Source organism: Coptis chinensis, chromosome 7, assembly GCF_015680905.1.
Source record: "Coptis chinensis isolate HL-2020 chromosome 7, ASM1568090v1, whole genome shotgun sequence".
In the NCBI taxonomy this organism is placed as follows: Eukaryota; Viridiplantae; Streptophyta; class Magnoliopsida; order Ranunculales; family Ranunculaceae; genus Coptis; species Coptis chinensis.
Window position 1 is genome coordinate 75,653,683 of NC_141462.1, and position 22,915 is coordinate 75,676,597.

The following is a 22,915-nucleotide window of genomic DNA, read 5'->3' on the forward strand; positions in this document are numbered from 1 at the left end:
TATTCAGTCATACTGTATGATAAATACCTTCCAGTAGTTCTTGTTTTTGTTTTTCTGATTTTGTTAAAAAATCATCTGACATCCACTCTTTTGTGGAACTGCTGAGAATTGGTTTAAGCATTGTTTTGTGTAAAGCGCTCTGTATAGTACCCTTTTTCTTATCTGTGAATTCATCACATTTGGTAGGAGTTGAACCTGGATCTTTCAAGTGTGCCTCAACCACCAGACCACTTAAGGCCTTTTTAAGTGCTCCTTATTAATACCAACAATTCTTATTAGAGCAGTATGAATATGCAAACGAGCACGATATAAAATGCCTGATCATCATGACTGAAACTGGTCTGTCTCAAACATGCTCTCTAAAGGTAATTTTAGGATATAAGAGACATAGAAGACAAAATATAAGCAGTCAAGGTGCTTTGATTTCTCTAAACTTGTTACTCATCATATAGTGAATGTTTGTCTTTGTCAATGGATCCATAAGCTCAAAAGGGTAAGAGCGCTCATTATTTGAGAGGCTGATGGTTCGAATCCATCTAGATCCACTTCTAATTAATTGTTTAATCTGAAAGAGGCACATTTTTTTTTTCTCTTTCTCCATCTATTTCATGATCATATTACAACTTAAGATAATATTGCAGCTATTCATGATCATATTACAACTCAAAATCGCGTCACTCATGATTTTACATACATACAAGGCTTTGGATTCGATAGTGTTTTACTTGTGCATAACTAATTTAAGAGGAAGCAATAACTTGTTTCAAACAACATCCAAAATTATAAAGAACATATTATTATTTTTTCTACACAAATTTGAAGTTAGCTCAAACAATTGCATTAAACTTAAGAAAGAACATTGGCTACAAGATTCCAAGGTTTTAAAGTCTACTGTAGCCATAAAAGGGCGAAAGCTTAAACAAATGTGGTCTCCTACCAAGTCAATTTGAATCACTCAGAATCACATGGTCGCCCAAATGATCATCTCTGCAAGAGACAAGTGGAAATGTATCAAAGCGAGACATGAAATATGATTTCCATTCATCTGCGATTTCACGATGATGTTTTTCCCAAAATGTTGCGATCTTTAGCATTGGACAATTTGCTTCCAAATTCAACTTTAAAAAGTGGTTTGGAACACGCCCAATACCAATGACTTTATAGTCATTCTCATTGAATTCTATCTTTAACGACAGAAAAGTGTGACAACCTGCCATTGAGAAATATACAATCACAACGCTATACTTTGACGCTACAAGATAACCATGTTCAGGTAGCAACATCCATTTCTCCTCAGGAGCATCACCCTTAAAATGTAATAGACTTCCCTCACAACAAGTCACGTTTTCATGACTGAACATCCGTATGTACTCTTCCTTACTTGCGTGCAACTCTTAAATCATATTAACTCGTACTTATACCCAGCCCTCCTCGCCATACCCCAATGCCATGTCCAAGGCCCTAAATCCACAGTTGTCGTTACCCTTTAGATCTTCAATATCCAAAATTAAAGGTTGTAGAACGTCTGGGAAGTAATCCAAATAGCGATAGAATGAGCAATCACCTATATCCTTACCAAACTCAACCTAAAACAATAACAAATGGTTATCTTGGTGCTTGTAACAAGTAAAATGAGAATTATGTAAATGCACCTTTTTCGTTGTTACTATGGGGGTATTGTCTAAAGAATCCCTAGCACACACCGTTTCAAGGGTATAACAACATCTCACTATGCAACTATTTTTCTTTTCATTAATATAGTTTCTACTTAATCATAAAATCCTTAGCATGAATTTACCTTCCGTTTTGCTTTCATTGTCTCCTTCATCACATTTCGAGGACTTGGAATGATAGGTGAAGCATCTTTATATCTAATAATTGGCACTCACAAACCCAATCTCCACATTCTCTAGTTCCATTAAAGTTGCTTCGAAATGTCTCATCTCAGGATTATTCTCCCATTTCATAAGCTAATTTTGCTTCCCTCCTAAACCAAAAATTGAAAAATAAAAACATTATTGAACCCCTAGCTTAGTTCTTTTTCTCTTCAACCAAGGCCGAAAATATCGTATGATATATCAATATATCGGAATATGGGTACACGATATGAAAATAATGTGATATTTCGGTGAGATATTTTGATTCATTTTTGGACCGATATATATCAGCAATATATCCGATATATTTGATATATATCGATTGACTTGTTGATTGTTTGACCGATTATATTGACGGTTGACAGATAATTGTGACATATGTTGTTATATATCCGATATATATATAATGATATATATTGAAATTTTAACTATTTCAGAAAAGCTAGAATCTCTAAAATTTCGATAAAGACCGATATATTTCGGTTTTGGGTGGGGGCGAAATATAGGCAGATATGGAAAAATTGGGCTATGTGGATTTGCCCCGTTGCCACATTTAGGATGAAATACAATTTTCAATTTTGTTTCAGTTTATGGGAATTTTCAAAATTTCAAAACTTCAAAAAATATTTAAAGAATTTATCTTCCCGGTTTCCCACACACCACGTCCAAACCCACGATCCCCACACACCACACCACGTCCAACCCACGAATCCCCCACGATCACCATGTTTCCCCCCTCCACATTCTCTATTTCCGCTCCATTTATTACCTCCCCTCACAATTGGAGACATCAACCATCAATTTTTGATATCCTCAATACGTGTTTTTGCTGTTAATCCCCTTGAACAGCGAGAAGCTGGATCTACAATCTCTGTTGTTGCGGCACAAACAAAAGCTATTGCAGGTACCACCATTCCCTATTGATTAAAATGAGCTTGTGCTTTAAGCTTTGTATCTACTTCATATTGCAGATGAGAGTCCCAATCAGGTGGACTTATATTTGTTATCCTTATTGTTTAAAACCATGTTCAGTGTTTGAGTCACTTGATGGCTTTCTCATGGTTATACACTAGTGTTTTCTGCACTGTAGAATATGAACACACTTATCCCCCCTCGTAAGAGTCATCTCATGACAAATCATTTTGATCTTCCTCTATGTATGATGTATGTGTTTCTTTGGGCAACTGGTCAGCTGAAGGACAAAGGTTTTCTTATTTGAAACTTTCTTAAGGATTTGACGCTGATTTGTATTTCTTTTTCTTCGTTAACTTCTCTGGCAAAGAAAGTATCCGACTGGACCAACATTGCTGTGGCCTATGAGCCCGTATGGGCTATTGGAACAGGAAAGGTTGCAAGTCCTGCTCAGGCTCAAGAAGTAAGTATTACACGTTGATTTTTTGGAATGAATGTCATGTTTGATTCCCAGAAATTTCAGCATTTGCAATTGTGTTCCTGGGATAGGTCCTTGGAATTGAAGTTGTGCTTTATGCTTTTGATTGTCCATTGGAATTATTAATATATGGAGGTGTATTGGACAATAATGTAATAGGAATAGACTGTGTAATATTATTTTATACAAGGTGTGTGTGCTTGTAGCTACTTCTCAACATAGAGTTTGAATATGTTCAAATCATAGTTAGGGGTGCATATGGACTCTTCACTCTTGCTTATCGTGTTGCACATACATTGAGAACTGGTTGATTATTTACAGTATTTCTTTTTATAAGTAATATTTTCCCAGGCCAAAATGGTTGTGATCTTGTGATCCTGTTTCACAAGTCTTGTACTACTAGCAATTGAAAATTCTTTAACCTGCTTTTGTTAGGACCTCAACTTTTTTCAGCCCATTGGCAGATGGTTTAACTTGTTTTATTGTTTATTTTATGTCACGTTAGTTTTTACAAGGTATATTTCAGAGTTTCTTCTGGACTCTCATCGTACTTCTTTCGAATTTTGAGTGAAGCAAATATATCAGGCTAGGAGCATGGAACTACTGGAGCAACCTACATAGATTATTTGGTAACTGATGAGGTGAACATCAAGGTTCAAGTTACTTGTCATTTTTTTCCAGAAAATAAACTTCTGTTGGGCCTGACACATTGCATGTTCCCCCTTGCAGTTTGTTTCTCCTACTCAGTATGCGCATATTTATTCTGAGACGCTTGTCCATCTTCCTCACTGTTACTTTGTAAACGATTATAAGCAGGTAATTACGCCACCGATATGTATTTCACACAAGTCTGATAAGTAAACTTCATGCGAGTATGTGACCTTCTTGAAGATGCTTTGTGCGCTGTAGACCCTGTAGTTAGTATGAATTGTCAAATTCTGCTGAAAAGAACTTGTTTTAAATGCATTGGTTAACTAGATTGTTTGGACTTTGGATATGATTACATAAGCTTTAGTTATGAATTTGAAGATGATATTTCATATCCGGCTAGTATATAAGATACCATTTTGAATGTTTGTATCCAAATTTTTTGGAATATTACATTTTTGAAGTATCTTACTAATCGTGTTCAGTTACAGTTGGAAGTTTGATATTTGAGACTGCTATTTATTCGTTCAGGATATTTCACTACCGTTTCAAGAGGACCTCTTGCATTTAAACTTTGAAGTCTGTCACATTTTCTGGGCATTTCTGGTTAGATTAAATTTTGACGTTACCGAGGTATTTTCTCAGAAAAATCGTGATGTATTGGATCCTGTTTGCCAACACAAGAGATCAGACTATGGATTACCTGAAGACAAGTTCATATTTGCATGTTTCAATCAGTTGTACAAAATGGATCCTGAAATATTTACAACCTGGTAACATGAAAATCCACTTGAAATTTAGTATTATGTTCACTGTCAGTCTTACATGGATTTTTCTATATGACTCATCTGTATCATATTCATTTCAGGTGCAATATTTTAAAGCGTGTCTCAAACAGTGCACTTTGGCTTCTCAGGTTCCCTGCGGCGGGCGAGATGAGACTGAGGGCATGTATATGTAGAGCATTGGAAATAGATGCATATCTATACTAGGCGTACTATGAATGTGGGGGATCGATATAATTTTGGTTGTAATTTTTTTTCTGTGGTTGCATTTTCAGATGCTGCTGCACAGGGTGTGAAGCCCGAGCAAATTATTTTTACGGAGAGTTTGGTTAAATTAACAGCACAAGCCTAAGTCAAAGACACGCACTGCAATCTATATAAGTTCATAGGCAAGTATAATCAAATCCAATAAGTAGAAGTCACTTAAAAACTTGGTTATTGATGATAACTAGAGATTCACCATGACCTGCCTCACATAAATGATCATAATCTATATAACAAAGAAGGGTAGAGTGGGTTGACAAATTCCACCTCATAACATATAAGGTGATAAGTGGTTATGCCACTTTCTAACCATAGCTACTAAAGTGTTTTTTTGGGGTGAATTAACAAGTTTTTTTGGGTTGAGTTTAAAAGTTTTTCTCACCTCACCCACCCCACACAAAAAAAAAATCTAGACTGTTTTTGGGCTGAAAAAAAAAAAAGGGGGGCGGATGCGCCGAACGCATGCGTATTTGTATCATATGGCATGGGCAAATGTTAGTCTATATAACAAAAAATGGTGGAGTGGGTTGACAAATTCCACCTCATAAAGTAATACATGGTCGTGACACTCCTTAACCATAGCCACTAAAATATTTTTCTAGGGTGAGTTAACAATTATTTTTGGGGTGAGTTTAAAAGTTTTTTTAACCTCACCCACCCCACACAAAAAAGACCTGGATTGTATTTTGGGCTGAATTTTTATAGGTTGGTTGGGCTCTTGAAACATGAGTATGGACTCATTTTTTAAAAAAAAATGGACGGGGGCGCTAAAGGTGCGCATATGTGTGCCGTAAGGCATGGGCAAATACTAGTAATAACTAAAATCTAGCAGACTCAGAAATCATAAAGTGGGAAAAGTCCCATGATGGCAAACCACTAAAACATTCATTCAACTTCCTTCCTTACGAACATACATGTTTTCCCCCACATACTTTAAAATCATGACAAACCTTGTTCACACGCGTCAAAAGTATACAGAGATCCATACTGAGAATTCTGAAATAATGTCAACACCACTTCCATTTGGGGACCCCAAAGAGGTAATATGTTTGATGGTTATAAAATTGCCATACAGTTCACTGATCACCTGATACAAAACTATGGCATGTCTTTTCACCTACATTCTAGTCAAATTGTCTGTATACATTATTTACTTTGGATAAGTGAGCAACTTCAAGCCAAAAGAATAAAAGAATCAAATCCTATTTCTAGCTTTTACAAGTTGAGTTTTTGGTTCTTGAAGACTATTTCTGCTTCACATCCTGGAGTTGTTCCTTACTTGAGCCTGCAGGCTGAACTGCTTTACCATTTTTCTTCTCATACTCTTTTTTCAGCTCCTCTAAACGTTTAGATACCTATTAAGTATATCAACCACAATGAAAGATTACAAAACTATAATGCAAAAGTTTAGAATAATGCAAATGCTACTTTCCGTGGATCCTATAATTTATTTAAAAGATGTTGAAGGTAGTACAGAAGAAGAGAAAAAAAATTTCAACATATTCCATTGTAATAAGAGCTGCTCTAAATTTACATGCCAGCATCAACAACGATTTTCGTAAATCCAACCATACAAATATGCAACTTCATCCATACTTGTTTTGGATTGTTATGTGGTAGAACTGTAAAATCATTACCAGGAGTAATGCACACAACACATATTTTTTTAATACCTGTGCTCACTGTTGCAACATGATCCATTATGTTTTCTCCTACCAACAAATCATTGAGATCATAAAATCATGAAACTTTACAGAACATGATTAGAAGTATCTTAAACATAGGCTGACCAGGAAACAGAAACTCTGGGAGTAACAGGTGTTACTGCATTTATCCTTCACGAATAAAATTACAATTATTATATTCTTACATATTCTTTTCTATTTACTTGATTGTTGATTTGTATCGAGACATGCGCCTGCATACGCTAATGCAAATCAATGTTATGATAGTAGGGAGTAGAAAAAGTAGGTAGAATATATAGGTGAGTCCGTGGGTGTAGAACTAATATCCTCCAAGCCAATATACTATAAACAGTACAAATTCACAATTATGCCCCCACTCAAAAAAACTTTCCCTGGTCAATGTGTTTAAGTTTACATTCAACTATATTGAAATAGTTATTAACAGTTGTAAAATACTCTTACCCAAAGTTAAATTTCTTCCACGACGCTCCTAGTGATTAGTAAATAGCCATGAATCCCATCTTATACCCACTTAAATAAAAATTCAAAAGTTCTCAAAAACAGGGTAGCTCGATATCTCTCTGAAGATTTTCTTCAATGAAGTTCACATGTTAGTCCTGGGCAATGTGAAAATGGATTTGCTTATACTAAATAAGAGATTGAAAATATTACAACTTTTTCACCAGTTTATGAAACAAAAACCACTTTAACCGTGATAGACATCAGAACTAGACTACATATGTTGAATTCATCTTCCTTCACAAAAATGATACTACGTATGAACATATGTTGAGCACTATTTTATTTATTTATTTATTTTACCGGTAAGAGTGTATGTATTATATTGATTATATGATGAGTTTAAGGATGAGGTATCCTACATACATCAAGATAGATAGAAAGAAAAACAAACAACATAAAAAGTAACGGGGAACATCAAGTGTCCACATGACAACGCCCCAAAAGAGAGACCCATCTAAAGTTCTAAACACAAAACTACCAAAAGGAGTATCCCTCCACTCCTCCCAAATCAAAGTCCAGTGAGCCACCAAACTTTGCTGAGCGCTAACATGGTATAGCAGTTATACAAATAAAAGACATGCAATTGTAACCCTAATGAATTCCAAACTCAATCAAATCTATGCTAAACTTTACAAACATATAAAACGATATTGATGCAAACGGGAATATAACAAATATCATAAGAGTTAACCTTGATTGAGTAGGCCATTGGTAACAAAATATCTGGGTCCATGGCTTCATCAGGGAAGTTGCGTAAAGCATGTATGAGCTTCTCAAAAGGCAATTTTATCTGATTGGAAAGTAGAATGTCACATGAGAAGTTGTGGTAAAGTTTTCATCTATGAACAGAAGGTAAAGGAGTCAATGTACTCACTAAGTCGTCATGGCAATATTTCAAGAAGGCCAAACCAACTTGAAAGACAATCTGACACCACGATGAAAATTATTAATGTTAGAGATTGCTGCTTCCAAAAATATGCTTGACTTCAGAAGCAAAAGACCAATCCACATTAAGTTTAAATGGTGTTTTAAAAGACAATTCTATAGAGTCTATAACACATAGGATGCAAGAGAAACATAACCAACCTCATACAAAAAGACATCCCAGATTCGAAGAGCCAGATTAAAAGGGAAGGAGTACGAGAATACAGTGATGAACCATTGGCTAGCATACATGCTTGGGTTTATCATTTCTTGGGAAAAATGCTCTCCAACCTTCGGCAGATGTTCTCTCACCAATTGCTCAAATTGATAGAGGTACTGTTGTACCAATGGCAAACCAACCTGTTCCACAAGAATACAAATAATAATCAGAATGAGTTTGGCTTTCAGATAAATGCAACAGAGGAACATTAAAACTTAAAAATTATCGAGAATAACAACACACTCACAACATTCATAAAACAAGATCAACATTTTAATATTCTATATAGCTTCAAACCCACGATCATTAGTTTTGATACTTGACGATATAATCAAAGGTAGTCTAAGTCAAGGGTTAAAAGGGCTAGGTTGTGATATGAATCCTTGAGAATATAACCTTAGTGGATAGTGGGGCATATGACTGAGGCACTTAGGCTACAACTTCTCTTCTACATAGCCCTGGTCCACTTCTCCAGCTTGACCTTAAACTATTCATTCAGTTTTCTCATTCTAACTTATTCATAAAACTCTGGATACTGGAATGATATGCCAAACACGACCTTTGTATATCGTGTGGGAACAAAGTCTCTAGATAAAAGTCGTGTTGCAGGCTTTCCTGAGGGTGACCCTATTTTCTTACTGGCATCAGGTATCTCAGAACACTCATTACCAATGGCCGACTTCTGCTCCCTTTCAGATGGACTTTTCACCTCTTCTTCATGACATCTTCTTGGACCGTCAGAATGGCAGGCTTCCTGATGAACCAATGTGTCACCACGACATGCTTCACAATGCCATTCGGCTGGAAATTTGTGCAAGGTTGAGACGCATACAATAACTGAAATGAAAATAGAATAAAGTATTTCATGAATGACAAAGTGAGACATTGTGGATGGTTCATGCAAAAATATTTTTGACTCCACTTTGAAATTCCACGTAGAAAACAAATATAAATCCACGTCCAATAATAATTTATAACCAAATCTTTTCATGAAATAGAAAAGTTTAAGAGAATCAAATCAGAATATGTATTTTTGGTGAAAAATAAGTATATAGCAGAGTCACGTTAAAGATGATCATGGATTTCACCACTCATCCCTATCAATGCATACGCTTTGACATGCAAAAGTCCCAACAAACAAATTCCTCTCAGTTTGTAATAAATATAAAGGTTTATGCTACTTCGAGATAAATTGCTACTTGCAATGTCTTACGGTCCTTGCGGGGATGAACGCCCCCATTTAGATTGTTTCAAAGCCATCCCCTCAGACTGGTTCTCGTTGGATATATTTTCTATCATGTGAGTGAGAAGTGTGGAACTAGCAATAACGAGTGAAAAATGTGTCTCATAATTATTGCATATGCAAATAATACATAAGGCGTGGTATTAAACCAAAACGTCAAGAATATTAGCACATAGAGAAAGATTACAATTGAAGCTTACATATGTTCATGAGAGTTGTAGCAGCATTCAGATACTCCTTGTCTCTCAGAGTGACACTTTTACACTTCTATGTCTATGTTAACGGACTCAAACAAGTACTTGTCAATTTTAGCTGTGCTTCGGTTGGTCAGGTATATAATGTAAAAACATGCTAATGTGAAATCCAAGGAAAGTTGATCATCCGCTCAAATTTCACAATATTAGCTCAGAGAACAGTAGTCAAAAGCGACACAAACAACAATCTTATCCATGCTGACATACAAATAATTAGGTAATACACAAGGCTTGAAATATCGCATGGAGCAAGGTATATAATGAGAATCCTAGTCAAATCAGATTCGTTGAGGGTAGTTTAAAGATATAAGAGGTATAGAGGCACCACTTTGGTATTGCCTCTGCGTTTACTAAGCTCCAAGCTTCAAGTTCATTGAATTCTCACATGTATACAGTGGGGTCGATATATGTTCCAATCATGTATAGCCTAACTTGGTGATAATTTTTGTATGTACATATTATGCACCTCCAGTAATCCAAATATTAAGTACCAAGGTGCAGGAAGAAGGCAGTGGTAGGACTTACGTATGATCTAGACGATGAATATAGGTTATGGTCTGCTGAACCCTATGAACTTTTCTTCGCTAAACAAAAGAAAACAAAAACAAAAGCAAAAAAGAATTGGAGAAAAAGCTTAAATGTTGTATGTATTCTTCGTTGATGGTAATGTACTTATGATGGCCATGAAAAGTGAAGAGCTTCTCACTTTATAATCATATTTTTGGTACTTCAATATCTACAAGAGTCAACTCGCTTGTATGCCCTTGGCAGTGGCAATCTGCTCCCCCAACATCGACTATGGGTGAATACAAACAAAATAAGTCAGGCATTTGATAAAGGCCAAACACACCATTCACATCCTAACCCCTTCAGCCATAAAGTGAAGAGGTTCTCACTCTAGAATTAGCAGAAACAATTGCACACTATTTTTGTTTTGTTAATAATAACCAGGGAGAGATTCACAAAAGAGAAAATAAACCTTGATGCAACGGTGATAAATTACATCCCCTAACAGCATTATTGGAAAAAAGCGACTAACCTTGTCCTTGAGGATTCAACGATGTACACCAAGGCTTAGTATGACCTGGTTGACTGCAGATTCCACACTTGGACCTAATACACACAAATAACATTTTCCTTACTAAGAAACAAAATTTCTACCAGTGCAACGCATTTACAAATATTAACTCTTCAGCAATATGGTTACTTGTATCGGAAAAAATTATGCGATAGTAAATGTAACCACTTACCCCCAACTTCTGGATGTAAATCTAGGCATGTGGGCTTTTTATGCCCTGGCTGATTGCAGATTCCACACTAGCTTGTTGTCACCATATCACTAATAGGAGCGTGATGAGCAAGATAGTAATATCAATATACTTATACAATATTCAAGTGTACAAAACTAGTCTCCTCATTCTATTAGAAGTCGGGTTTTGAAAGGACGCACTAAGTAACCCACCATAAAAAAAACAATGTGTACGTGAACTCAATCAAAACCAAAAACAATAATTTTCTTTTTCTATTTACTTTTTTTTGAAAAAATAAAAAAATAAAAATCCTAACTAAATGCACTCATTCACAAAAATAAAAAGGCTAAATATGCATGAATGCAAACACACTAAGGGAAAAAAAAATATGATCCTAAACTCTTAACAAAAGACTAGAGACACCAAAAACAATATACAATAAAAGCATAGGTCTACAAAAAAAAATGAGACTAACCCATGTGAACAGGGTCGGGGACCAAGTTCATCTCTTCTTACCCAACCTGTTTTGTAAGACTCTGAAGAAACACGAGCTTTACCTCTAGGTGTGGCAGGTTGTATGGGGTACTCACATCCTCTTTTTAGTCTTTTGAATCCAATTAAACTTAGTCTTAGCATACTGTGAAGGCAAGTAATAAAGATAAACTTCTTGTTGAAAAGACACAAAAGAAAACCAATACCCATTTCCATAAGAAACCTGATCTTGATAACTACAAAAATTATCCCAACAATATTAAGCAAGATGTCCCTTCCTACCACAAGCATAACAAGTAAAAATCTTTTTCACAGAAGAAGACTTGGTCTTAACAAAAGTATTTACTGTATGATCAGAAGTAGATGCACAACCATAGTCCCAACAAAACGAAGAAATGTGACCTTTCGTGACACACAATGAACAAGCTTATAATGCTTTCTTCTAAGCTTTAAAATATGTTAATTCTTCGGCTCATGAGACCAACGCTCTAACCAACTGAGTTACAGGACCATTGGCTTTGAAGTTTATAATTCACTTATTCACTACAATAAATACAAAATGTACTAATAATTGGTTCATAAACGACCAACACAATAATATGACATGTAACTAAAAACGAGCAGCCCAACTCACAACCCTGGACAAAGGGCAAAATTCACAAGGAAACGAAGATAATTAATATGTTTGTCAAACTAAATAATTGCTGAACAATCACTATAATCAAAATATCAAACTACATTTCAATTAAAACAATTAAAATGTAGCTAAGATATGTTCTCATTAGGCTAGTTTGACAAACTGAAATTGGAACCGAGAATAAATAAAGGAATGAAGTTCACAAAAACTTAAGAAGAAACTACGATAAATATAGCGGCTTCACTAATGGAAAAGTCTAAACTAACCACAAGGAGCATCGATTAGTTTCAATGTCAAAATTGGTAGTAATGGAAAAACCCAAAATTCCGATCCAATTAAGAAGAAGAAAATTATTCCCATATTAAAAATCATCCAATATTACAAGAAGGTAGTAAATTTCAACACATAATATATAGAAACGAGTATCCAAACCTGAATCAGAGTTTCAAATGAAAGGGATTTCTCTTGGGAGACAATAACTATTTTTTTTTATTTTTTTTTAAAGTTTGTGTAGTTAAGAGTGAGAGAGGAAAACGATAGAAAAGAGAGAGTTCAGTAGAGAAATCATAACTCTGCCGATGAGAGAGTGTGTAACTATTTCCTTTTTTCCAAAGGTTCAAAATTTCTGAGAGAACGATGGTTAGTTTTTTACTTTTCAGGATTAGTATCATGGGTAGATTCGGTATTTTCTATACTTGTTTCATTATCTAACCAGTTTCTCCGGTTAACAAGTTTGCTTTAGAATTTCATTTTTCTAACAAAAATCTAGATGTGTGGCTGAGATTAATGTAAATTGGAATGCATTGGAGGTTATGCGCATGGAAGAAACCCTCTTTTTTTTTATTGAGATGTTCCGTGTGTTCACAATGTTGTATAACCGCATCCTAACTTTACCTATAGATACCGTTATACCCGCTTTCCTGGTTTCGCCACACATAAGTTATATACACTATACACAAAACAGACGGACCAAACAAAAAATAGCCCACCAGGCCTCTTATACACTCTACAAATTCGGCTAATCCAAACCAAGAATCATCCCAAAGTGATATCACCAACATTGAACCATGGCCCAAAATTATCCGACACTCGATAAATTGGTACAAGTCAGCTAATCCAGGGTACCCCTTTTTTCCGGTATATCGCACCATGAATCATCCCAGACCCAATAACTTAATATTGTCCGAGATATATCGTGATATCACCGTATCCGATATTTTAGAAATTTTGGGTTTGGTCAAAAAAAATACCAGCCGAATATCCGATATATCTCGAACCGATATCGAAATTTTGGGCCTTGCATTGAACATGTTGATATCCAACATTGAGTGCACTTTCTTGACAGCCAAGATATCCCCACCAAGCTCCACTGCAAGCTTAAAATTCCATGCCCTTCCACCCAGTACCCCACTCCTTTCTCAAATTCATGACGAATTCAGCTCCCATCTTATTTCCTTCTCTCCTCCTCCTCTTCATCCTTCTCCCTATTTCCACTTCTGAATACACAATTGGTGTCAACTACGGAACAGTTGCAGACAACCTTCCACCACCATCACAAGTAGCCCAATTCCTCAAACTCAAAACCACCATCGACCGAATCAAACTCTTCGACGCCAACCCCGATATTCTCAATGCCTTCTCCAACACCAACATCTCCATCACCGTCTCTGCCCTTAACAGCGACATTCTCCAACTCTCCAAACTCCCCGCTGCCCAATCTTGGATTGCCAACTACATTGTTCCATTTTACCCTCAAACCAAAATCAATCGAATTGTCGTTGGTAACGAAATAGTTGCGGCGTCTGATAAGAACCTCAATGCCCATCTTCTCCTCGCCATGAAATCTTTACACACAGCACTTCAACTTGTTAATATTACTGATATTCAAGTTTCCACTCCACATTCACTTGGCATTCTTGCTTCATCTGAACCACCAAGTCAAGGCAGATTCCGACGTGGTTTTGATCGGGCTATTTTTTCACCTATGCTAAAATTTCTTCAAGAAACGAAGTCTCCTTTCATGATTAATCCATATCCTTATTTTGGATTTTTACCCAAGACGTTAAATTACGCTCTTTTTAAACCGAATCTTGGTGTTTATGATAGAAGGACAAAGAAAACGTATACGAACATGTTTGATGCGATGTTGGACGCGGTTCATTCGGCAATGAAGAGGTTAGGTTATGGGGATGTAGAAATTGTTGTAGCGGAAACTGGGTGGCCGTCTGTTGGTGAATCAAATCAGCCTGAAGTGAATCTTGAGAATGCTGTTACTTATAATGGGAACCTTGTGAAGCATGTTAATTCGGGTATTGGAACTCCGTTGATGCCGAAAAGGAAGTTTGAGACGTTTGTTTTCTCTTTGTTTGATGAGAATTTGAAGCCTGGTTTGACTGAAGAGAGGAATTTTGGTTTGTTTCGGTCTGATTTAAGTCCAGTTTACGACATTGGTATTATGCGCGATGGACGCGTAAGTGATGAACGAACACTAGAGCTCTAGGAGTCTAGGTGATGGTGATTTAATAGATCAGTTTAATTTTGAAGTGGAATTTGCTATTAGGAAATGGTCCTGAAAATCTCTTCCATGGAGCTAGAGCACTAGCTTTTATGAACTTTTCCCTAATCGATTAGTTCTGGAATTTGTCACTTTAGACTTATTTTGTTTGTTGTTTGTATATGTCAACGAAGTATATATAGGTAGGTTTGGAATTGATACAATGTACTGAGTACTGAGTGTGATAATCTCCATGTCTTTTCTGTCAAGATTTGTTTGGGCATATGTCCCTCTTGTACCAAGTGAAGTGAAATCTCTTTTGTTTTGGAGTTCATCATGCAATCCTTTTTAGGATTTTGAATATCATATCTGTTAACCTTCAGTTTGGTTACATCAGGCCGAATATCCTAGTACTGCACCCAGCACCCATATACCCACATCACCATGATCAGAATCTCTCGTTGAGGCTCTTGAGTGCTGCACCTCTGATTTAGGGACTCAATATGTGGTGTGTACTAGCTTCTAAGCAAATGCTACTATGTTAGCGATGACTTTGTTGCATCCACATATAGATTATCTGTGCAGCATACGAGTCGATTGCACACCAATCAAGATGGTGGGGTTTGCTTTGAACCTACAACGCCTTCGCGGTGAATGCTTAATATCAGACTTAAATGGTCAAAATGGTTTCAAATGCAATTTCGCCGAACGCAACCCTATGATAGGGCGCATTTTTGCTGCAATTTCGCAATGCCTAGTTTGCTTACGGACGAATACAAAAGTGCCACATGTTCATTCAAAACGGAACCAAAATTTTGAATCCGTTTCTCGTGGCAGTGAAGTCAACAACACATTTTACTTTGTATAAAATGTCTAGAGGACACGGTTTTTTATGAGTAACTCAAAAGGACAAATTTTGGAGAAAAATAACTCACGAACCCACTATTTCAAAATTAGTAACCCTCAAAGACAAAACAAGTTAGCCCCACCTTTTTATATTTTTTAAAATACCAGTTATACCATTCTGAGAAAATAACCCTTAAGGACAAATGACCCGGATTTAAAATAAATATTTTCCAATTTTACTCTTTCTGTCATTTTACTATGAACAATGAATTTTTATACATTTTGCTGGTGTATAAAGAATGATTGTTCATATCAAAATAGGTGAATGTATCTTATACAATATATTGATGTATGAACATTGAATGTTCATACCCAAAGACCAAGGACTATGAACATCGAATGTTCATACCCAAAGGATCTGAACATTGAATGTTCATACCCAATCAATATTCTATGAACATTGGAATGTTCACTATGAACATTGAATGTTCATACCCAAGGACTATAAACATTGAATATTCATACACAATCAATGTTAATACCCAAGGACTATGAACATTCAATGTTCATACTAAATACACTGGGTTGTTTTGTCTGGGCCGGGACGTTAATTATTTTGCGTCAATAATTAAATCACCAATCACTCGTGATTTAATTATTGACCACCAATCACTGTCTTCAATTTCGAATATCAATTTTTGTGAGTGCATTTTGTTTAATACCTCAAATTCCATCGGTATTAGGCAACCACTCAAACGACCCGAGGGTTACGTTTATGTATACACTCAAACGACCCAATGAGGTTGTTTTCAAGCTGCCCCAAATGACTACATGAGGTCGTTTTGTATATGACCCAAACGACTCCGTGAGGTCGTTTTGTATATGGCCCAAACGACCCCATGAGGTCGTTTGAATGTCTTTGTTTTTTTTAATATTCTTTGTACATTAGTTGTACGAGTTAATATAAGATTTTTGAGTTATTTGAATTGTGCATGGAATGATCGTTTTGAGTTAAAAATCCGAGAGTTTTGTCTCAAACAACACGCGCAGACCGTTTGAGTGTACACAGAAACGAAACCCACAGGTCATTTGAGTGTACACTCAAACGATATGGAAAACCGTATGAGTGTACACTCAAACAACATGGTAAGACCGTTTGAATGTACACTCAAACGACTCGAGGGTTTCGTTTTGGCGAGACCGGTTGAATTGGTTGTTAAGCCTGGGCTTTGATGGCAAACTTATAATATTTCTTTTTTTTTGGGGGTTGCCCAATCTAATTTGATGAGTGCCCAATTGAATCACCATAAAAAATAGTGTTGCTTGTCATTTGGTGAAATTTAAGTCTAGCTGGATCTCATCTCTACACGCTAAGAAGTTCTGGTATGGTGTTTTCATATTGTAAGAGGAAATTATTTAACGTCATTGTCATCTTCAATGCTTCTTTACATGAATCTAACTCCATGGTACAACATCATAGATAATTATTTATAGAACAAAGTTTCAAAATTCAAAAAATATTTGGATTAACTATTAATTTATCGATTAAATAATACCATTAGTAATTTATCGATTAAAAAACCCGCTTAATTAAAAAACCTCCCAAATGTAAAAAAAAAAAAATTAATAGTTAAATATGTTCTTTAAGACCATTGAATTTGGATTTGTATCTTCGACATAAGTTAACTAATCAAAAATTGAAATTAGATACCAGTGCGAACTAGCAAAGTTGGTAAAACCTCTAGGTAATGATATTGGAGGTGTGGGGCTTAAACCCCTACCAACATCATTGAGTTATAAATCTCATTTAAAATAGGCTTGCCAATAATAATAAAAATTAAATAATTATAAAGGGTGTGTTTGATAACAATGTTTCGCCATGAAGAGTTGCCTTTTAAAATAAAATAAAAATAAAAATACCCTCACTATAATAATATTTGTCATGTTTGTGTTCATTCTATGTTTTGCAACAAATATTGGCAAAATTTACCCATTATAAGTGATACTACAAGAAAAAATAATAATAAATAAAAATAGCTAAGTCCCAAAATATTTTAGGCATGTGACTAGCCTCAAACTTTGATTTTCAACTTGGGTTAGTCAGTTGGACTAGGACCAAGGTTTGCAAAAGTTGATCATAGGTTGACTGAGGAACCTTTGGATTTGGTTTGACTACTTATTGACTTAGTTTGACCAATTAGAACGAGAGAGGCGACGAGTATCAACATTTGTTTTTCTACACTTTAGAGGGGGGAAGGGGTGGTTGGTGTTGTAGTTTAAAAGTTACCGAATATTCTCGAAATATTGACCAAACTTACTTCATTTTTCTAAAAAAAATGACAGAGTTTCACTTGTATTTTCGGCATTTTGTACATCATTTTGAACGTGTGGCGGACTTTGCACTTTTACAGATATCCATCAAATGTAAATTCAACCAAATAGGCAATATAAAACAATAAACATCCATATGTGAATTTTATGGATTTTACCATTTAATAGACATTCATACATACATAACTCACACAAAAAGTTTATCTGAAATTTAGAATTTTTTACATTTTTAACCTGTCACTTGTACAAAATTCACAAGACCAACAATACTATCGCTCAAAAAACAAAAGTCGACAAAATCTGTCAATATTTTTCAACCTATTATAAAACACGTATAAAAATTCACAATACCAACACTTATACCGCGTTGAAGAAAACCAAAAAACGTCTCATCATAAACGTGCATAGGTTGGTTGTATTCCTTGTCATTTTTTGTCATATGCACCATGGATTTGAGAAGTCTAATCTACGAGCTATACCATGTTGTTCCTCTATTTGCATGACAGGTGCCTACAAAAGATATACAATTGGTGCTATTAAACTCAAATGAAAGTATGCTGCAATTTAATTTTCTTAAAAAAGAAAAGAAAGAGAAGGTATGATAATAGACAAACAAGAATATATTCGTGTACCTGAAAGGATTGTGTACTAGGAATGTGGGTCATCTCTAGATTAATATTTCCTACTGAACCTGCAGAATGGTTTAAACAGTTTCATCACTTACAAGAAAATCTAAACTGCTAGTAATTAAGGACGCCACATGAAATTTTTTCTATATATAGCCCCACCCCAAACCCCTAGCTTTTGCATAGGCAATTTCAAAATTGGTGATTTTCTCCTAGTAGCACAAGAGACCAGTAAGCAATTGAAGTTGGGATTTGTTTTCTACGTACACCAGCATGTGATCATCAAACTATCGGTGAAACAACTAATGACCAATCAAAAGTTTCCTAGAAGTTATCCAACTAGTGGCGACTATTTAACCAGCTCAAGAGTTACTGCAACCTGAAAACAAAACAAAGTTTGGACATAGTATACCCTTGCCTCAACAAGGTTACTTATCAAACCATTGGCGAGATACTCTGCAGCTCCAATACTTGAGTAAAGTGGCATTTGAGCTAACATTTAAGAAAAGGTTTAAAAGCTTATTGTTGTAACTTCAAAATGGGAACAACTTGTTTTCATAATGTCAGTGCAAAGAATGGGCATCGGCATGTAACAGTGACAAATTACAGTCAAAGAATAACCATCCTTCTTCTTCTATACCTGTTTTCATAATCTGTTTTTATTTTCACCATCTTTCTTCTTCTATACACACAAAGAATAACCATGAAGAGCAAAAACACAACACCACTAGAAATGGCTGGAATAAGAATTATAACTTTGTTACTTAACTTGGGCTTCTTTGTTTTGTGGTTTTGGACAGTTGGTTTGTAATGGATTTGGTGTTTAACAAGTGGATGATTACTTACCAAACTTCTTAAACTTTTCTGAATGAGATGGAACAAAGGAAAGGAAATTTTGGAAAGAATTTCATAGAAGTGTTGAAAACAAATGGAAAAGGTTTCCAGCTTGAATAAAAAAGGAAATAGATAAATAGACTTACTACAAACTTCTTTAAACTTTTATGATTATTCCTTTCCCTAGTTTTTAACTAAACTACCATTTAAAATTATTTCCTCTTCCATGAAGTTATTTCAAAGAAAATTTAACAAACACACACTTAAAAACTTGAGATTAGAAAGAGAAGGAATAGAACCATTCATTTTGTTATCAGAAAGGTCTACATACTCTAAAGACTGAAGACTAGAAATATACTTTGCATTCCCAGAAATATTACAACTTGAAATGGCGCCGTAGTGACTAACCAATTAACACAGCAAAGAACGAACCTGTCCACAAGCATGTAATACTTGGTTTTTCATGCCAATCATTCCCTGGAAGTTAGGATGAGGAAATGGGTAAAAAGGATAGACCATGGCATTCAAATTGGGATAAGCACCAGGTCCATATAATACTTGATTTGATAAGCATTCTCCCTGAAGAAATTACGTTATACATGGTTAATTGATCATTCCTACCATTTTTATGAACACATTAGCATATATATATATATATAACATATTAACATATCTCAGTGGATTCCATTCTAGATAAGAGTGTATTTATCTTTAGTTCCATCTCTTTCCTGGATTCATTCTGGTTCGTAGCTTTTCCTGCACAATAAAAATATATTAAGGAACCTAAAAAACCGAAAAATCAAAGGTGCTAACTAGAAATATTTGTATGGATATATCATACGAACCTTTTGTTAACCTTCTTTTATTTGAAAGAGCATTACTACCATTTGAATTTTCTTCTAATCCATCATTCATTTTGCCTTTAGCCTGATTTTTCCCCCTTTTACATTTTGGTGCTTGTATTGTCACGTTCGAAACATTTCCCCCCTCATTCGAGTTACCACCACTCGCATCATTTGCATTGTTTTGAGAAATTGAGCTGGAGTTCACTTTCATCATAATTTGCATTAACTCTGCCGTAGTTGAAGAGGACAACTCAGGAGACAAAGAAGCCTTTGAGACAATAGTTTAAAATATCTCCAATGCAATATGGGACATCTCACTATATCGGGCAAATATTGACATTGGGTCTAAGTCAACTACAATTACATCTCCATGGGAATCATAAACAATACCTTCATTTAAAACCCGAACAGCATCCATACTCCACCTCTTCAAATAATAATCCATACCACAACCTTCCAATTGGGGTGGTAGGCTGGAAAATTCCAATTCTCTAAATAGTTTCAAGGAATGAGCACACAAATATCCACTTAATTCAAAAAATTTACAGCTGCAACTCACCAATTTTTCTGAAGGGGCATATATAAGAGAACGCCCCCTATTGTTTTTTCCTAGCCTTGAGACAATGTATGAGCATGTTGTTCCATCATCACTTTTAGGAGTCAACTTCATATTCATCATGTCAATCACTTCTTTTTGGAACATATCAAAGACCTTTCTTGTATATATCTTAGATGCTTCACGTTCAACATCCCATTCAGTATACAAGTTAGCTCTTGAATATCTTGATCTTTTATTTTTAATCTTTTCTTCCTCAAGTCGATCAGCTATGGCCACGTTATATTGTTCCACCAACTCGCGAAGAATCATATTTCTTTTAAAATATTGTTTGAAGAAGAAATTAATGCTTTCACTCCTTTGTGTAGTTGTCATTCCTGCACAAAACTGATCCCGACCATATATTAGCACCCATTTCTTTCAAAGTTTATACATAGACTGTAACCATTCATTCTCCCTCAGCTGATACTTTTCAAGTAGTGCTTCCCACATTGACTCAAATTCATCAGCGGACTCAGGCTCATACATGCAACACCTAAAATCACAAGAAAGTTCCGTGAATTCTGGATCTACATGAGAAAGCTGATTTTGGGCGTTTCGATTTATATGCCACAAACAAAGTCTGTGATGAGTATTTGGGAACACATCCTCAATAGCATTACCAATCGCAATAGCTTGATCTCCAGGCTCCAAAATTACCCAAAACGGGGACGAAGTTCCCCCATTTCTTTCACAAAAGTTTTAAACAACCATGCAAATGAATCTGTTGTTTCTTGTACAAGCAACGCACACCCAAAAAGGATAGTTTGGTTGTGATTGTTTACTCCAATTAATGGAGCACATTTCATGTTGTATTCATTTGTGTTGTATGTAGTGTCAAAGCACACTACATCCCCAAAGAAAGAATAGTCACGTATGTATGGACTTAGCATCAGCCCAAAAGCAACCCCATATCTCATTTTCTTCATTCATCTCAATTTCATAGAAGAAAAATATGTTAGCCTATTTCTTTTTCATAAAATATTCAAGAAGACATTGACCATCGCCTTTCTTAAGAATTTCAGTCCAAGCTCTCATCATAAAGTTATCAGCATTCGACTTCAGAAAATTCAGATTTTGAGCCACACCAACTTCCCCTCTTAAGTAGTGCATGACTTGACGCCCTTTTATACCGGCACGATACATCTTACGGATGAGAATAGCTTGTGACGGATCTATTTTTCGATAGGACCTTAATGTATGCGCAAGTGAAGGATCAACTAAATCATGATTATGCCCTTCCACAAACCTTGTTACACACTATATTTTTCCTCATCATTTAATCTAACTTCAAGCATGGCCAAACATCCAGTTCTTGTTTCTCTCATTTTCTTAATTGGAGTTCGCTTTTTACAGTACTTACCCTCGAAAGAGCAACACAAACCTCTATTATCAACTTTACCATCAGTCTTTCTTCTAGACAAGTGATTTTTTCGAACACTAAACCCCGTAAACCGAGCATTTAAGTTGTAAAATTCATATGCCTCTTCATGCGTATCAAACTCCATCCCCAAAATAGGAATGCACTGCTCATCATCCCCATAATTCTCATCTCCTGCAACAAAATCATTTAAACCACCATTTTCCGTTTCTTGGACTGTTTCATCACCAACATCGATGTGCACTTCATTTCCATGGTTCTCCATCCTACAACCAATTTAAATAAGGAATGATTAGCACATCTGAGAACTTTTTAATGGGGAACTTTTTTAAAATGTATTCGATCTATTCATCAAAGACCTTGTGTGGGATCAAAATAGAATGAACAGAAAAAGGGGATGGGGGGTGATTGGGGAGCATACCTTGCGTAGGAACTTTTTTTTTTCCCGCTATCCAACCTTGCGTAGGAATTCATTGAGATGAGTGTGGAAAGAAATAAATACTTGAGTCTTATTCTCTTTCCATCTTCAATTTCTAGTTATCTTTATTGGTTTTAGCTTTGGTTTTGTTTTAGTTTTGCTTGTTTTAGTTTGGGGAGAGAGATATACTGGTTTGGGTAGAGAGAAAAGGAGAAATTTTTGGTCCGTAATTATTACCACGTGGAGTTTTTTAACTGGGCCAGAAACAAACTACCCATCCCAAAAATTGCAGCAAAAATGAATCCCCCTATGATATGATGGTTACAAATGTTACACCATTGGTTCCAAATTTGT

The 22,915-nt window shown here is 35.6% G+C and overlaps 4 protein-coding genes, 2 long non-coding RNA genes and 1 pseudogene across 6 annotated transcripts; 2 read left to right on the top strand and 5 right to left on the bottom strand.

Moving 5' to 3' along the window:
- Positions 1-941: 941 nt before the first annotated feature.
- LOC147488912 (uncharacterized) lies at positions 942-1,816 on the bottom strand. Its single transcript, XM_086574518.1, has 3 exons — positions 1,799-1,816; positions 1,422-1,586; positions 942-1,307 (listed from the first exon to the last, which is right to left on the bottom strand). The coding sequence occupies exons 1-3, from the start codon at positions 1,814-1,816 to the stop codon at positions 942-944; spliced, it is 549 nt and encodes a 182-aa protein (XP_086430644.1).
- A 619-nt stretch (positions 1,817-2,435) lies between these two features.
- Positions 2,436-5,041, top strand: LOC147488913 (uncharacterized). Its single transcript, XM_086574519.1, has 5 exons — positions 2,436-2,781; positions 3,164-3,252; positions 4,015-4,083; positions 4,447-4,688; positions 4,784-5,041. Exons 1-5 carry the CDS (start codon positions 2,436-2,438, stop codon positions 4,905-4,907), a joined length of 870 nt encoding a protein of 289 aa, XP_086430645.1. The 3' UTR covers positions 4,908-5,041.
- A 995-nt stretch (positions 5,042-6,036) lies between these two features.
- On the bottom strand, positions 6,037-8,441 carry LOC147488914 (uncharacterized). The gene is made up of 4 exons (XM_086572639.1): positions 8,258-8,441; positions 8,046-8,096; positions 7,863-7,961; positions 6,037-6,319 (listed from the first exon to the last, which is right to left on the bottom strand). The coding sequence occupies exons 1-4, from the start codon at positions 8,360-8,362 to the stop codon at positions 6,209-6,211; spliced, it is 366 nt and encodes a 121-aa protein (XP_086428765.1). The 5' UTR covers positions 8,363-8,441; the 3' UTR covers positions 6,037-6,208.
- Positions 8,442-13,522: 5,081 nt separating this feature from the next.
- LOC147488915 (glucan endo-1,3-beta-glucosidase pseudogene) lies at positions 13,523-15,007 on the top strand (annotated as a pseudogene).
- A 2,864-nt stretch (positions 15,008-17,871) lies between these two features.
- LOC147488916 (uncharacterized) lies at positions 17,872-20,444 on the bottom strand. Its single transcript, XR_015202086.1, has 4 exons — positions 20,168-20,444; positions 19,755-20,078; positions 18,495-18,553; positions 17,872-18,372 (listed from the first exon to the last, which is right to left on the bottom strand). It is a non-coding gene; the product is annotated as an uncharacterized LOC147488916 (long non-coding RNA).
- Positions 20,445-20,450: 6 nt separating this feature from the next.
- On the bottom strand, positions 20,451-21,035 carry LOC147488917 (protein FAR1-RELATED SEQUENCE 12-like). Its single transcript, XM_086574520.1, has one exon. The coding sequence runs from the start codon at positions 21,033-21,035 to the stop codon at positions 20,451-20,453; it is 585 nt and encodes a 194-aa protein (XP_086430646.1).
- A 606-nt stretch (positions 21,036-21,641) lies between these two features.
- Positions 21,642-22,714, bottom strand: LOC147488918 (uncharacterized). The gene is made up of 2 exons (XR_015201841.1): positions 22,565-22,714; positions 21,642-22,409 (listed from the first exon to the last, which is right to left on the bottom strand). It is a non-coding gene; the product is annotated as an uncharacterized LOC147488918 (long non-coding RNA).
- Between the last annotated feature and the right edge of the window lie 201 nt (positions 22,715-22,915).